Source organism: Amblyomma americanum, chromosome 2 (assembly GCF_052857255.1).
Source record: "Amblyomma americanum isolate KBUSLIRL-KWMA chromosome 2, ASM5285725v1, whole genome shotgun sequence".
In the NCBI taxonomy this organism is placed as follows: Eukaryota; Metazoa; Arthropoda; class Arachnida; order Ixodida; family Ixodidae; genus Amblyomma; species Amblyomma americanum.
This window is the reverse complement of record NC_135498.1, coordinates 183404273-183420382: the sequence shown is the minus strand read 5'-3', so window position 1 is coordinate 183420382 and position 16110 is coordinate 183404273. Positions and strand designations below refer to the sequence as shown.

At 45.7% G+C, this 16110-nt stretch overlaps 1 protein-coding gene and 1 long non-coding RNA gene across 3 annotated transcripts in view; one reads left to right on the top strand and one right to left on the bottom strand.

The window, feature by feature from the left end:
• The window catches only part of LOC144122062 (somatomedin-B and thrombospondin type-1 domain-containing protein-like), a 34241-nt gene that overhangs the window by 15644 nt on the left and 2487 nt on the right, over window positions 1–16110 (bottom strand). Inside the window, exon 2 of the mRNA XM_077655577.1 lies at window positions 10702–11117. Within this exon, the coding sequence (XP_077511703.1) occupies window positions 10702–11117 (416 nt within the window). The remainder of the gene's footprint in view (window positions 1–10701; window positions 11118–16110) is intronic.
• LOC144122064 (uncharacterized) overlaps window positions 3204–16110 on the top strand; it is an 85285-nt gene continuing 72378 nt past the window's right edge. For both annotated transcript variants that reach the window (XR_013312793.1, XR_013312792.1), the window contains exon 1: window positions 3204–3259. This is a non-coding gene — a long non-coding RNA (uncharacterized LOC144122064). The remainder of the gene's footprint in view (window positions 3260–16110) is intronic.

Genomic DNA, 16110 nt, shown 5'->3' with positions numbered 1-16110 from the left:
TGATCAAGACTGATTCCAACGCCATCGGTAAACAAAGAAGCAAGCATAGGAAGCGCGACAGCTTGGCAAGGAATAACGCTACTGCTGCTACAGCATCATGTTGACAACTCTCATTGTGTAATACAGGAGTGAAAAACACGTACTGAGCGTTTCATTGCATAGCCTTTGTGTCTAGCGCACGGAAATATTCTTCATCCGTCGTCTAGCGTTACAAGCAGCGGACTGGGGAAAGCGCGCGCGAGCGAGTAGCAACACCGTCAGAGGCCCGTCGATTTCAGCGGGGCGGGATGGAGCGGCAGATGACGCAACAGCGTGCAGTGACTCGAACACCACAAGTACCGCAAAGTAGCGCGTGCCAAAGCGTATCTTCCTACTCCTGCGCTGCCATGCCCCAGCGGAGAACACGAGCACAGACAAGCTGTCTCAGCCGCAAGAGAGCCAAGAGGTCGTCAGCCGCTGAACCCTTCTGGCACACCAGGGGCAACAGCATCCGCGTGCTCCCTCTCGGCCCCCCCCCCCCCCCCCCCCGCAATATATATAGCTGGAGCCGAGCCAGACACGCGATGGGCGCATTTCTCGCCCGACCCGCGCCGCTGTAGCAACAGAGGCGACGGCATCTGCCGGGTCCCGCAAAGGGCTCCCGTTATGACGCCAACAGCTGAAGATGCACCCCTCTCGCCCCCGCCGAGTATCTGGCCTTGAAGCGCTCGACGGCAGCAGTCAGTGAACTCTGGCCCCCACGCCCCTGCCCGGGGACGCTGCCCCGCCACACCGTCTAATGACAGAGCACGGCTTCGCGAATTCGCGAGTCTCGTTGTCGGCTCAGCTTGATACACGAGCTTGTCCTGTGCAGGTGATGTCCATGAGATGCTCTGTAATCTCTTCCTCGACCTTGAGGAACAAAAAGCTGTCATTGCATAAAAAGGAACGCCCCCTGGCGGGTAACCGAAGCTGTATTTCGCACAGGTCGCCGAGATGAGCAGGATAAATTGGAGGGTCTTGGGTGTCAACAGAGGCCTGTTGCAGTAGAAGGTCGTTAGTACGTTCCTCCTTGATTTCACCCGTTCTAGGAAAAGCTTCCATAAGTTGAAGACTCTTTATGCTTCGAGAAAGCTTGGCAAACCGTTCGCCTTTTGCTTTATCACAGGCTTGGGAAACATGGTTTAGTTCGCCGGCAGCACGCTCCTCTTCTTTGCTTTGTGCTTGTACAGAGAAGAGGATTCATGACTGAACGCAGCTTATAATCGAAAATCGATTAATAAAAACAAGTTGTTATAAGCAAAAAGGAAAACTACGGCAAATATCCTGTTTAGGGTGAACACCCGAAACTCGCACCGAGAGAGGAGAGCAAGGGGTTGAAAGGTAATACTTTCTTTCTCCCCTCCACTAAAGGCTGGTGGATCAGCCATGGTTCTAAAGCTCTGGCGGGAGAACAGTATAGTATGACAGCGGGTTCATGAACACTAGAGAGCCAAAAAAGCTCCTTTTTTTTTTTGAGCCGATGACTTCCCCCTCGGCAGCTCCGTCCGCCATCACGACAGGAGAGATGGGCGTTTTATCACGCACTGTGCGTTGACGGGACCAGACAACAAGCAGTGGAACTCCACCAGCAGTTGAGATAATTAACAGCGCCGTACTGTTGTGTCCTGCCAGTCCGTCCCCGAGCAAAAGGCGATGCACAAAGTAACAACCGCGTTCTTGCTATTGCTCTAAGAATAAAGGCCAATACCTCACGACTAGTAAACGTCGCAATCCCTTTTCGGCCAGCTTATCACATCTTGCGCGCTCACCGCGCGACTCGTGCCTTGCACCATGGCACCATACTTCCTAGAAATATTTTCTTTCTGCAGTTAGGTGATCGATGTAGCCTACAGCTTCGTAACGCAAGCGTGCTTTGTTTACATTAGCTTCTCATGATGTAGGCTAGCTTTCCCGTTAATTAACGAAACGATGACGACGTATGGTGCATTTGGCATGCTAACCAGTTGAACGGTTGTCTGTCAGTGCTTATCAATAAGCCCAGGGGCCAGGAGGTTGCCTTAAAAAGAAAATATCGCTTTCTGACCACACAGTGCAGCAAAATATATTGTCACGTGATGGTGAAAACGCCGTGGGCGGCGGACTAGTATACTGAAGTGGTTTCCAAAGGAATTCTATTTTGGGCTAACTTGCACCTTCAAATAACTGTACAACTCGGTGGCCGCGATGGCAACAAACGTGCTCGGCTGTCGCCGAAGAAGTAAGTGTTTAATCCCCGCTGCTGTCGGCTGCGCTCAGTTTAAAGCTGGGATGGAGCATTCGAGATAAGGCGCCAAAAACAACTTAAACAATCGCGAACAATGTGAAAGCACTTGCGCGTGGCTGTGATCATTCGAAATAAATCTGGGCGCACGTCGAGTCACAAACAGAATAGATAAATCTACGTGCCGGTGGTTTTGAGTGTGAATGAACAAAACAGCTTCGCGGCAATATAAATGGACCAAATTTTCTTCGCGCTCTGATGTCCGTTTTATGGGTGATTTCTTGTGAAAGTTTGGTGCCGCTCGTTGGATATTTTCATGCTCGGTGTTAAATGCAAAACGGCGCTTCAACTTCCTATTTGCATCACGCCAGTCATGATGGGAGTGTTGCGTCGGGACGTTTAGCGATTACCCTGGCTGTGCTCGCAAGTAGCTTTGATTGGTTTGGTTTATGAGGGCTTAACGTCCCAAAGCGACTCAGGCTATGAGGGACGCCATAGTGAAGAGCTCCGGGAATTTCGACCACCTGGGGTTCCTTAACGTGCACTGACATCGCACAGTACGCGGGCCTCTAGAATTTCGCCTCCATCGAAATTCGACCGCCGCGGCCGGGATCGAACCTGCGTCTTTCGGGCCAGCAGCCGAGCGCCATAACCACTCAGCCACCGCGGCGGCCGCACGTAGCTTTGAGCCCCATGAGAGGCGCTTACCGCAAGGACCCAGTTTCGTTCACCATTTCCATAAAAGAGAAACAGGAAAGAGCGGCGGTGGCGGAAGCAACATCGGCAAAGAGTAACTGAAAATCCTTCGCTTTGCAGTTCTTGGCCAGGCCTACAGCGATACACCTGGTGAACTAAAGTGGCAAGAGTGACGACGATCGGCCCGCAAGATAACGGCACAAGCAGCGCCAGCCAGGAGCATATAAAAGGACGAGGCTCACCTGTGCCCCCCACACTTGCTCAGCGGCGGTGGCGGAAGCAACATCGGCAAAGAGTAACTGAAAATCCTTCGCTTTGCAGGTTTGTGTGCTTTCACTTATCGAAGTCATAAGAAACCTTCTGCCAAACGCCGCCGCCGCTTGAGTCTGTGCTGTTGCTGTAGTTGTTTTCTATTGTGCCGCATGCTTTTCCATCGCGAGTGCTATGGGTGATCCTGTTTGTGATATATGCCTGGTTTGTAATCAGCCACTTCCAGCAGAGGGCTCGTCCCTTACCTGCTCAGAATGCCGATACGGTTACCACTTAGGCGCTTGTTCTAATACGACGAAAACTGCCCACAAAGCAATGACAGATATCGATAAAAAAAATTGGAAGTGTCAAACATGCGTAGTTTCAGCTGCTCGAGGCTCAAAAATTGTAACAAAGGTACAGAATGAGCAGTCTCTGACAGAAAAGATGCTAATGGAAATCAACAAAAAGCTCTGTAAACTACCGGAAATCAAACAGAAGTTAGATATCCTTTTCCAGGTCAAAGAGACAGTGGAAAGTATGGAAAAGTCTGTTCAGCATCTTTCTGATCAGTATGATGAAGTGCTGGCCAAAATGCAGCTTCAGTCGACTGAGATTGTCACTTTATCAAAAAGGGTTGAAAAGATTGAGGCACAGATTCAGTCAGAGAACACTAACCCGGAAATCTGCGAACTACGACAGCAAATAAACAGTCTGGAACAATACAGCAGGCGAAATAACTTGGAAGTACATGGACTTGCACAAACCAAAAATGAAAACTTGTTCCAAAAAATCAATGCTATAGCCCGGGACCTAGAGCTTCCTCGGTTGACTGAGCACGACGTTGAAGGCCTTCATAGACTGCCCGCTAAACGTGGCAAAACCCCGGCAGTTCTGGTTCGCTTTTCCTCACGTGTAACGAAGGACCAATGGATGGCAAAGAAGCAAAGTATGCGGGAAGCTGAATCCACAGTGTACTTTCTTGACAATTTAACAGCGCAGAACAAAAGGCTCATGTGGATGATGAAGACAAGGGCCACAGAAAAGCAGTACGAATATGCTTGGCACAGTAATGGAAAGCTTTTTGTGCGCAAGTGCCAGGGTGAAACGGCAATACGGATCGCGTGTGTTGCTGACCTGGAAAATATCATCTAAGCAGGCACCGCCTCTACTTCGTCTTACTGATCAGTTTTTTTTATCATTTTTCTTTTATGGCATCACAAACAAAGCCTCTTTACTACGATGCTTTATCTTTTAACTCTACGGTGCGCAGTTGTCTGGTTCACGAAAATGACAGGATGTCAGTCTTTCATGTGAATATTAGAAGTCTAAAAAATAAGCACTTTGAAATGCAATCAGCTTTGGTTTCCCTGAATCATAGATTTGATATACTAGCGTACACTGAAACATGGTTCACAAATCAAAATGATGTTATTTTCTTTCGTGGCTACAAGTTTGAAGGCGTGTTCAGAGAAAACCGTAGAGGAGGTGGCGTCGCATTGTATGTTAAAGAAAACCTTGACTATGAAGTTTTATCAGATTTTTCTCTTGTCGATGCCAACTACGAATCAGTTGCTATAAAATGTCATGGAACACTGATCGCTTGTATTTATCGACCCCCATCTAGTGAAAGTGCCGAATTTATCAAATTTGTGCGTGATCTTCTTGAATATGCTTGTATCATAAATATCCCTGTTGTTTTGGTTGGAGACTTTAACATTGATCTTTTGACAAATAGCTCCTCGCGACGTCTCTTTTGTGAAGCCATTGATGCATTTCTCTGCACCAATGTTATTCAGTCACCAACAAGAATAACCTTAGAGAGGGACTCATTATTAGATTTATGTGTTACAAATCACGAGTTATCAAGTGTGCTATCAGGTGTGCTTACATTTGATTTGAGCGACCATCTGCCTATATTCTGTTTTTTTCCTCGAGCGATAAGAAAAAGGAAGCAAGTACCACCTCCCCAAATAGTATATCGCAGTTTCAATCAAGAAAACTTAGCTAGGTTTAGATCCATGATGGAAATCACTCACTGGAGCGAAGTTTACAATGAGTTAAATCCTAGTATAGCGTACAATATCTTTCTTCAGTTAGTAAAAAGCAAATATGACACCGCATTTCCTTTGACAGTGGGAAAAACTCACAAAAAGTCTCGAAAGCCGTGGGTTACGAGAGAGTTATATCGACGAATTCAAACCCGTGACAGGCTTTTTGAGAAATTCATCCAATAAAAAGATCCAGTCATACTTAAGGAATATAAAAAACTTAGAAATAAGTTAGGCTCTGATATTAAAAAAGCTACGAAACAGTATTATCAGAATAAATTTTCAGCAGTCTCCAATTGCCCTAAGAAAATATGGGATTGTTTGAGCGACCTCATGGGAAGGGCGACGACCCATATTCCCAGCACATTAACATTCAATGGTGTTGAATACAGTGGCGCTGCTTTGGCAGACAAGTTTAATGCTCATTTCCTATCCTCTGGCGAATCATCTCAGAAGCAGGATAGAAATCATGTAATTGCTCAGTATATTGCCTCTCCAATTGGTAGTTCCATATTCTTGAATCCTTGCAGTGAACATGAAGTATTCACATTCCTTAGAAGCCTAGACAAATCCACTGCGGCAGGCGCAGATGAAATTAAGGCCGAGCCTATTACTGCTGTTGCCGATCTAATTAGCTTGCCCTTGCAGCATATATGTAACAACGCGTTAGTTCATGGTATTTTTCCAGATTGTATGAAATTTGCCAGAGTGGTTGTTTTGCACAAAGGTGGCCCTTATGACAATATAAACAACTACAGACCTATATCTGTACTCCCTTTGTTTTCTAAACTACTGGAATATTTGATAAAAATCAGACTGTGTAAGTTCTTTGACGACAGACAAATTTTTGTTAACGAACAGTTTGGATTTCGTGAGAAGTCAACAGAAATGGCATTGCTTAGTATAAAGGGAAAAATATTTTCTAATATGGATGACAAACAGTTCACAGTTGGACTTTTTTTAGATTTCAGGAAGGCATTTGATTCAGTTAAACATGACATTTTATTTTTTAAGCTGCCGTTTTATGGCATTCGAGGAGTTGCCTTAAATCTGATCCGTACTTATCTTTCCGGTCGCGTGCAGTATACATGTTTGAATGGTCACCAATCACAACCTGGCCAATTAATATACGGTGTTCCACAAGGGTCTATTTTGGGTCCAATATTTTTCATTCTTTATATCAATGATATAATAGCCATCCCTCGAACTCCCACAATAATTTTATATGCAGATGATACCAGTGTATTTTTTTCTGGCATGCGTCTTAGTAATATTCAGGCTGAGGCAAATGCATGGTTACAAGAATTGTCTTTATGGTTGAATATAAATAAACTAGAGTTAAATGTTAATAAAACAAAGCTTATTGTATTTAAGGCACGTAACAAGCCTGATAACAGTGAAATTAAGCTTACATTCAAAAATAGCGTAATTGAGCGTGTTTCTTCCTACAAATTTTTAGGCATAATCTTTGAAGAACACTTGAGTTGGACCCTGCATATTGATAAGATTCATGCCAGCATATCAAGGTCATTATGTGTATTGCATAAACTTCGAGACCTTGTTTCGAAATGGCTGAAGTGGCAATTATATTATACCCTAATTCAATCACATCTTCATTATTGTTTACTTGTTTGGGGATCTACAACGAAAACTAACCTCATGAGGCTGATGACATTACAGAAGAAAGCAATACGATACGTAGAAAAACTTGCATACAATGATCATACAGGTTTGTACTTCTCTAAGCATTCTATTCTAAAAGTCAATGAATTATTTGAGTTGAAACTGCTTTCTTATGTGTTTAACCATTTCAAACATCATCCCACTAAATATGTTCAATTAAACTCTAGTAGTGACGTGCCTTATAAACTAAGACACGTCAGTTACAGAGTACCATTCGTAAGGACTAACTATGGAACCGAAATGCTTTCATATTTAATTCCCAGTCTTCTAAATAAACATACACAGGCCATAGAAATTATTCAGAAATCTGTTTCCCAAAAGTCTTTCTATAGAAATGCTAAAGCTTACCTCCTTTCTCGTCCGAATAATTAAAGGGTTGTTCACGCAGAAATTCTTGATGTCCCTGTTTTCCGTCAACTCTGTGAATTTTCATGTTTTTCTTATTGTGATGTGCCTTGTAAATATTTACTTTATAATTATGTCATTGCAAGAGTATGCACCTTCCTCCTAGTTTTACCATGTATAATTATGTTTTTTTTTCTTTTGCCGCTTGTCCTGAGCATTGTATCGGGTGCTTGGGCCCCGTCAGGCAGAGTGCATCTGCCTTTTGCCCCTGTATCCGAGACCTTGTTGTCTGAAATAAAGATCTATCTATCTATCTATAAAGGTTTTGACGGTAGTTGAGAGACAAGTAGCGTAAGTTGATGTGGGTTTGGCTCGTAAAAGTTAACATCAGCGCCTTTTGAACTTATACACCATGCCTCCAGCAAATTAGTTAAAAAAATTTTTTGTCGCTTAGGCGTCTTCCTGCCTGAGATTCTAAATATACAGTACGCGATCTAGTGAAAATGTTTAATTCAGTTATGTTTTATCCCTATATTTGAGGGACACGAAATAAGCGGCTTGGATGAAGGCCGCAGCGGTCGCATTTTGATGGAGCCGAAAATGCTAGAGGCCCGATGTACTGTGCGATGTCAGCGCACGTTAACGAACCCCCAGGAGGTCAAAATTATTCCGAGCCTTCCACTACGGCGTCCCCTCATAGCCTGAATTGCTTTGGGACGCAAAACCCACAAAAACAACCAAACATCTTTCCCGGTCAAAGGTGCTTTTGTCTAGAATTCTTAGGCATGGGAACCGCTTGCAAGCACAATAACACGCGGGCACTTCGACGCTCAAGCCAAAGTTCGAAACGCCCATGAAGTCAAAATTAAACTATACTTGATGAGTGAGTAGTACGCTGCGGCTTTGACATCGTGGGAGATTAATTTCTTCGGTGTCGACCACAATAAATCGCTTTGCACCGCGAGTAAACGGGCTGCGTTTTTTTTTTTTGCAACCAAATAGACTAGAACGTAACAATGAGTGACTTTGCGGATAATTCGAATTAACATCTTCAAACTTACTTCAATGAAGCACCAGCTGTTTCTAAGGCTAGGACACAAGACGAAAAAAACTAGGTCTCGCAACCGGAGATGGCGAGCAGCTGGTAAATGCTTTCCATGCTAATCAATGTCCTTGCGTTAGAGTCCTTGTGTTAATCGCTCTGGCGATAGAACAGTAAGATATACCCACCAGGAGAAGGGTGCGCAGATAAATGTCCTCCGAGTGAGCGGAGTCTGCTGCGGTACGCTGATTATGCAATTCAAGCCGAGCAATACGAGAACGACGCACAGCTCAAGGCAAGACTTGACAAAGCCGCAGCGTTTTTCGTGCAGGCTCCATTATCTCGCACTAAAACAGCTGGGCAAGACTAAGATAACTGGGCGCTTCCTGCTCTTCTGGCATTTACTCAACCTTGCCGTGCGGGCGACGACCCTAAGGAGTAGCCAGAACATGTAACGAAATGTCGCCGTCGCGCATAGCGGTATACCGTATCCTGGCTGTTTCTGTTGTGCTACTTTTATTTTTTCGCGCATCGATCCTGCACAAGGAACTCACAAGTCCAAACAAAGATATAAAGCAAAAAGAACATCAATATAGCGCTAAGTGCAGGCTACGAACTTGTGTCTCTTGCATGCAGTTCGTGCTTTTATATTTGCGGATAAGGTGTGGGGGTTACACAAGAAATAAAGAATGAATAAAAACTAGCTAACACTGCAGTAGGTTCCAGTAGCGCTCGCACTGTGCCGCGCATTCGAAATTATCCCATCGCACGCGGCAATGTTAAGGCACAACGATCGTCACACGTGTCTGGAAATAAGGAGGGAGCCCCAGAAGGTACTGACCCCTCTGTCAGCAGAAAACGCCTTGAGCCCACTTGTCAGTTATGTTAAAACGAGAAAGGAAGAAAAAATATGGAAGAAAAACGCTGTTACAGACAGTAAAGCATCGCAGCCTGAAAAATCTAGACAAAACAGCCGGCGTATGCTCAACCGTCTGTTTGAATTTTTTTTAGCTTGTATCTCATTTTGTCCATGCTTTCGTTTTCGTGCTTGATTTGTTACTCCATAATATCTGCATGTTTCGAAGCGAGTAGTTGAGAACTACATAGTCGCCGTTTGCTCTGCGTGGCTGAAGATCATATTTATTTTGTACTGCACGAGTGCGAGCGCTGTGCAGTCACAGTTCGTTGTTATCATTTGGCCGTGTTCCCCACAAATATGCACTCTTCTGGCTCCCAATTTCTTTATTGTTTCGATGTCTTACTGTGCCGCTACCAGCTAGCCTTAAAAATTGTCGCGCGCGTGTGAAAGTGACAGAAAAAAAGCGCTCATAAAAAGAGGGAAAATAGCGTAAAAATGAAAAGGTGAACCAGGAGTAACATCGTTTTGATACTCCTCCAATACTTACGGGGCCGCACAACGCCTGACAACGCTATCGTGGGTTGTCAATACTCAGACAGTTTCTACGGAAGTAAACCACCCGAAACATTGTTCCACTGCTTGTAGCACGTGTTGTATGGTGAAGGTTAGCATACATAATCTTGATGAACTCAGCAAAAATGCTGGTTTGCGTTAATGTGGTGCATATATACACTCCTGTTTAGGTGCTCCGCAGGACACAGTGAACAGTTACCACACGAACACAAATATGTTGCCTGCATCCACATGGGCTCCTGACCGCAGTGACCCAGTTTGATACTTGATGAAAGCGAGACCCTTTTTTCTCTTAGCTGACCGCGAGAGCTGGTGAGAGTAGACTTAGTGAATGTAAAATGTGCCTAAATTTGTCTTAGTTGAGACGTGCGGCCAGTTGGCCGAAAAACACCCTCTTTTCATTGCTTCCGTGTGGCAAGAAAGAAATAGCTGTGACCACACGCAATGGTGCGCTCACTTTCCCGTAGAAAGATGTAATCTTGATCGCCCTTATAAGTTACCTCGCAGCATATTCCCTCGTCGTGAAAGGGAAGAGAGCTTGCTTTGTCGGGGTGAAGTAGTTAGAGGGCGATGAGAACATCACGTGAACAGAGGACACGAGGTCCCGGTTTGAGCATTAACCTCCGTGGCACTTTCTATATTGTTATGAGCTAAAATAAAGCTGTACTCTTCCTCTTCTCAAGCTTAATTTAGGCGCGCACTATTGTTGCGCGCGCCAACAGCGGTTCGTCCTTCTAAAATGTTTGGGACCTTCTTATTCTTCTTATGCCCTCTTAATCTTTGATGCCTAGGCAGCTTCGGAACTCATGTAGCGATATACTCGAAATATATCTGTAGAAATAACAATAAAATATGCCAACATGCTTCGCCCCTGATTGCCGGGATGAGAAGGAAGCATACAATCGACGACTTTCGCGTCCGGTTCAGCAATGAGCGCGCAGTGCTAGGGCCGCGGGCTCACCTCCGCAGGACTCCTTGAAGTCGTCGCAGCAGTCTCCCAGCTGCAGGCAGGCGTGGTCGCAGTAGCAGGACTGCTCGTCGCGCTCCTCGGCCTGGACCACCGCGTTGGAGCCTCCTTCGAGGGAGGGCGGCATGGCCTTGCGCACCACGCACGAGGCGTCCCGGCCGGGGCAGCAGAGACCCGCGGCCCGGCAGGAGCTGTCGGCGGTGTGCCTGCGCATCGCCGGGAAGTCCGGGGCCGCGTGGCCGCGAAGCAGCAGCCAGCAGCCGAGGACAGCGGTCGCCGAGAGGAACCGCATCGTGGCACCGCCGTCCTGTCCCATTGGCACTGTCCTCCCGGCTACTCTGTCGGGCTCTCCGCAGCGGTGTGTGGTCGACCCTCTGGCCGCCGGTCGCTGGAAGAGGACCCCTCCGTCTCTGCTCGCGGCGGGGGAGGGAGACGGGGGGGGGGGGGGGGGGTTACACTTGGACCCCCGCGCCGTTACCACACAGCGGGCGGCTTCGCTCTAGCAGCGGCTCCTTTCCACACAGCTGGTCGCGCTGAGAGGAGGAAAAGTGAGAGGGCGGCCGCAAGCGAGGGTGTGTCGTGCGCGCTTATGAGCGCGTGCTGAGGTCCGCCGCCATGCACGCCGGATTGTTGCGGGACGGGTGGCGGAGGCTGGGAAGAGCGGTTTGTTCACCGCGCGCGATGACTCGACCATTAGGGGCGGTCGGCAGAGGAGTTTCCGAAATCAGCCGAAAAGCGCATCGCTTGGCTGAACCCCAGTGACCCGTGACTTCCCGTTCGAGAAAAGAATAGGGAAGGATTTGGTTTCAGTTTTATATACGTATGTGGTCTTTTTAGGAGGGGCAGCAGCTAGATGCACGACGAGGCAGTTATAGAGGTTTCGAGTTAGGTAACTGCCGTGAAGTGAGGAGATGAATGACGGGAAGACTTCTTTGCCGTTGAAATCTATTAAAACTTATCTGCAGAAATGGTCCCGTGCCTGCGTGAGCATCAAAGCGTCTTACGGTCGAGATGTTGTTGAACAATAGAGCATTTTGCAGGAAACTTGATTTTTTTACACACTATGCGTCGAAAAATTTTGATTTTGCAACGCACTATGCGGCCGGAGCTCTCCACTACGGCACCTCTTTCTACCTTTCTTCTTTCACTCCCTCCTTTATCCTTTCCCTTACGGCGCGGTTCAGGTGTCCAACGATATATGAGACAGATACTGCGCCATTCCCTTCCCCCAAAACCAACCAACTAACCAACCACTATGCAGTCTTAAATGAAAATTGAATATAAAACCGCAGGCCATAAACGAAAGGAACAATTCCGAAGATAGCAAAAACTTCCTTCGGGCAAGCAGATGCGAAAAAAAAAACAATAATAATATTGTCCCGCAATCAAAGAAAATTTTCAACCAATTTACATTGCGACGTTAATGTTTCGTTCATTCGAGAGAGCGCTACCCAATCTTTCAAAAAGTCACTGAATATCTAGTCGATATTTAGATTCTGTGCCGTGAATACCAATAAACTGAAAGTAAACTCCGTTTGTGGCTTTTATATTGCAATTATTTTCCAAGGCCACGCCCGTTATTATAGAACTCGTTAGTTTTTTATGCTAAGCAGCGCTAAAGGTATATATATGTTTGATCCCTTTGTACGGCTGACCTGGGAAGTATGCCGGTTTTCTTTGGTGCTTGTTTGGAGATTCATTAAAAAAGTAATTATTTCAGCACAGTTAGAGACTGAGGAGTTTCGCGATTTTCTTTTTATGCACAATATCGCCCGTTGAGAGGTATTATTGAAATATGTCGACGTGTACGTCTCTCTTGATTTTTGAATGTCTCAGTGTCCCTTTTTAGCGCCTTCTCGTAGAAAATGGGCAGCAAGCTCAGCGAACGGCACTTGTTAAGTGGAATATGCGGCTGCAAGTGTTGCTGGAGACGTCCGCACTATTCTCGCTAATTTTAGTGTTAGCAACGTTGTTCTTGGGAAAGTTGCTTTTTAACGTTTTTGAAAAGATAATCAGAATAATTATTTGACACTAAAAATTTTAGATGGTGAACATTTCAGTGTTTTTTTGCACATATCATGTTTTTGTTTAATGAGCCACTTAAAGTCGCAGTTTCAGAATGTATGCTTGGCTTTGCGAACAGGCCAGCGAAATTCCTGTTCTGCTGCATTGTGCTGTGGGCCAGAAAGAGAATACCATTTGGCAATCTCTTAAATTTTTCTTTGTTCTGTTGGCCACTATGCCTTGGGAACAGTATGACAAGTCAGGTCAAGCCAGGCACCTTTATTTAACCAAGCCCAGTTGTCAGCAGCGCGTGCCAAAAAGCCTATAGAAGGCTTGACAAAGGATCTGCGCCGCTGTACAATATTTGATGACCTTCAGCAAGAAAAAAGCATTTCACTTACACACCAAGAACACGAGACAACGGCATAAACATCGTAATCATCAGCCTGACTACGCCCACTGGAGGGCAAATGCCTCTCCTGTGTCTCTCCAATTAACCCTGTCCCTCGCAGGCTGTGCCTACCGCATACCTGCAAACTTCTTAATCTTATCCACCGACATAACTTCCTGCCGCCCCCTGCTATGCTTGCCTTCTCTTGGAATCCACTACGTTACTCTTAAGGACAAGCGGTTATCTTGCCTTCGCATTACATGCCCTGCCCAAGCTCATATGTTCTTCTTGATTTCGACTAGGATGCCATTAACCTGCGTTTGTTCCCTCACCCACTCAGCCCGCTTCCGTTCTCTTAAGGTTAAACCTATAGTTTTTCTTTCCATGGCTCGCTGCGTTGTACTTAAGCTGAACAACCGCACTTTCACATAAAGTTGACAGCAACTGTGGTTTAGCATAACTGTGGCTTAGAAGAATGGACAATTTCTCGAACTTTCATTTTGACAATTATAAAAGTTTTGGTGATTATTAGCGAGGAAAAGAGCGAAGCAAAAGGTGGCGTCAAAGCAACGCGACCCCGGGATTAAAACTATAATATGTGCTTTGTTCAAACCGGAAGTGCATTCTTTGTGTTACTTGACTAGGCGTCGCTAAATAAGGGCAACATGACCATGCAAGTAACGTGGTGGTAACATTAAAGACGTCATGGTCACTGATCCCAGTGCCTGATATTTTCTAGAGCCAAATTTGAGAATGGCATCACACACGAGGTCTAAGACTCGGTATTGAAATCGCACCGAGCAGATGGCAGGAACTCTGTATATAAACATCTCTCTGTATACTCTGTATATAAACACATGGGTCAGAAATAATGGAATAGTACTGAGCTGACGATGCATTAACGTACTTGCAAAAGTTGTTTTATTGACTGAGCTTCAATTCCTTGCTATGCGAAGACTACAAGGCCGCTGAATGCAGTCTCCACGGAAATGTGATGTCAGGATATGAATGGCTTTTAAATAAGAGGTATCGAAATAACGTCACGGGACGCCAGTATATGGTAGAGAACGTAGCTTCAGCGGTAGAAGTCGCAGTAGGTGAATATTAAGCTGATTAGACATAGGCGCCGCCTTTCATCGCGGCGCGCGCACCACAGAATGGCGGGCACCGTGGCATAGGTGCATGTTCTGCATAGAACGATAAAAAAAGAAAAGAGTTGGCGATTGCGCTTTGAGGCAGTGAGATTCGAGCTGCACGTTGCCGTCAGAATTGTTCTGTAAACTATATATCTCTTAATCAGACAGGAGCTGAACATATTGGCCTCATGGAGCTCATAGACACAGAGAAACTTAAGGTTACTATTACACTGCATACTTGCAGACTTTCACTAGGTTCATGTTCCTCAAAAAAAGTTCATGTATTTCGAATTGCTACTTCTTCTCGTACATTAGAACGTCGATAATTCATTATTTCACGTAAGGTCATCACACTTGGTATGGCAGAACGAAGCACTGAGGTCACGCATATGCACTGCATTAATTAGGATGCCTTTAAAGCCTTGTGATGGGCAGGAAAAATAAATGCTGGATAAAAGTTAAGAACTGAGAATATTCTGTCGTTAGTGGCCGCATAATTCGTGAAATGTAAGAACTTGTAGATGTATTAAGAGTTGTTGCTACCTCGAAAGGTAGAAGTAAAATTTGTGAACCTTCTGTGAGTGATAAAAGTTTGCACACATGTTCGACCATATGCCAGAAATGAATAGCGAAATATTGGAATCACCGATTGAGTGATATTGCGAAGTAAGCCCGCTGAAATAATAATGGGAGGGGGGGGGGGGGGGGTAGTCTAACTTCTGCAGCGAGTGAACTTAAGGTAGCCCTCCTTCATCTTTTGATGCTGACGCTTTGGTTAAATAAATGTTTTTAAAATGTGCAACACTGCCAGAAGTTGATTTACTTTTGCGACCATAAACGAAGACCGCTTGGCTTTGTACAATACGTATCACGAAATCATAGCCAGGATCTGAGGTTCAGAATTTTGCTTATTGTTTCAGCCAACAGATCTTGGCCTATGCAGAATAATGCAATAATAGGTCACTATTGGCGGGGCGGTCTCATTTGGACCGTGCATTTCATGGAAATATTCGTCGAAAAAACGGTGCTCGGCATGGTTTCCCTGTGCAAAATTTCTCGCCACGGGAGTGAAAAACGAGGGGGGGGGGGGGGGATAAGGCGGTCTCTCCCAGAATCCGCTCCTTGGTCTCGCGACATGAATGCCACACAGACTTTACTGTGTGACTCGTGCCTGTACGCAGGTGCCGAGGAGATGTCTCGAGGAAATTGGGCGAAGTTCTTAGCACGACACCTGCGTACATCGCTGTTGTCTCGCGCAGCTAAGGGTTGTGTCCGCATTTTTTTACGTGCCGTATTAATATTATATTTCCTGTTGCTTCCCTCTAGTGCACTGCAATTGTCATATTAGGCATAATTTCGCAGTAAAACCAAGTGATTCTATTGTACAGAAACGTAGAGTACTGTCATTTAATTTGGTTTATGCTTTACGTGAGTTTAACGTCCCAAAGCGACTCAGGCTAAGAGGAATGCCGCAGTGAAGGTCTCCGGGAATTTCGACCACCTGGGGTTCTTTAACGTGCACTGACATCGCACAGTACACGGGCCTCTAGAATTTCGCCTCTATCGAAATTCGACCGCCGCGGCCGGGATCGAACCCGCGTCTTTCGGGTCAGCAGCCGAGCACCGTAGCCACTGAGCCACCGCGGCGGCATGTCATTTAATGATCATTTCAGTGCTGCTGCCATTCAGTGCGCTTAAAGTGACATAATAAGATTCCCGTGCTTGATGCATGGTCTGTCCAAGCCCAGGAAGAGCTAATGATGGAGTTGTTGCGAGCTATGGAAGTGAACTTCGTAAAAGCATTCCACACAACTTCCGTTCACAGAACTGATGACGTGTTACGTATACGTGCCATTTGGCGTAATATGGTTT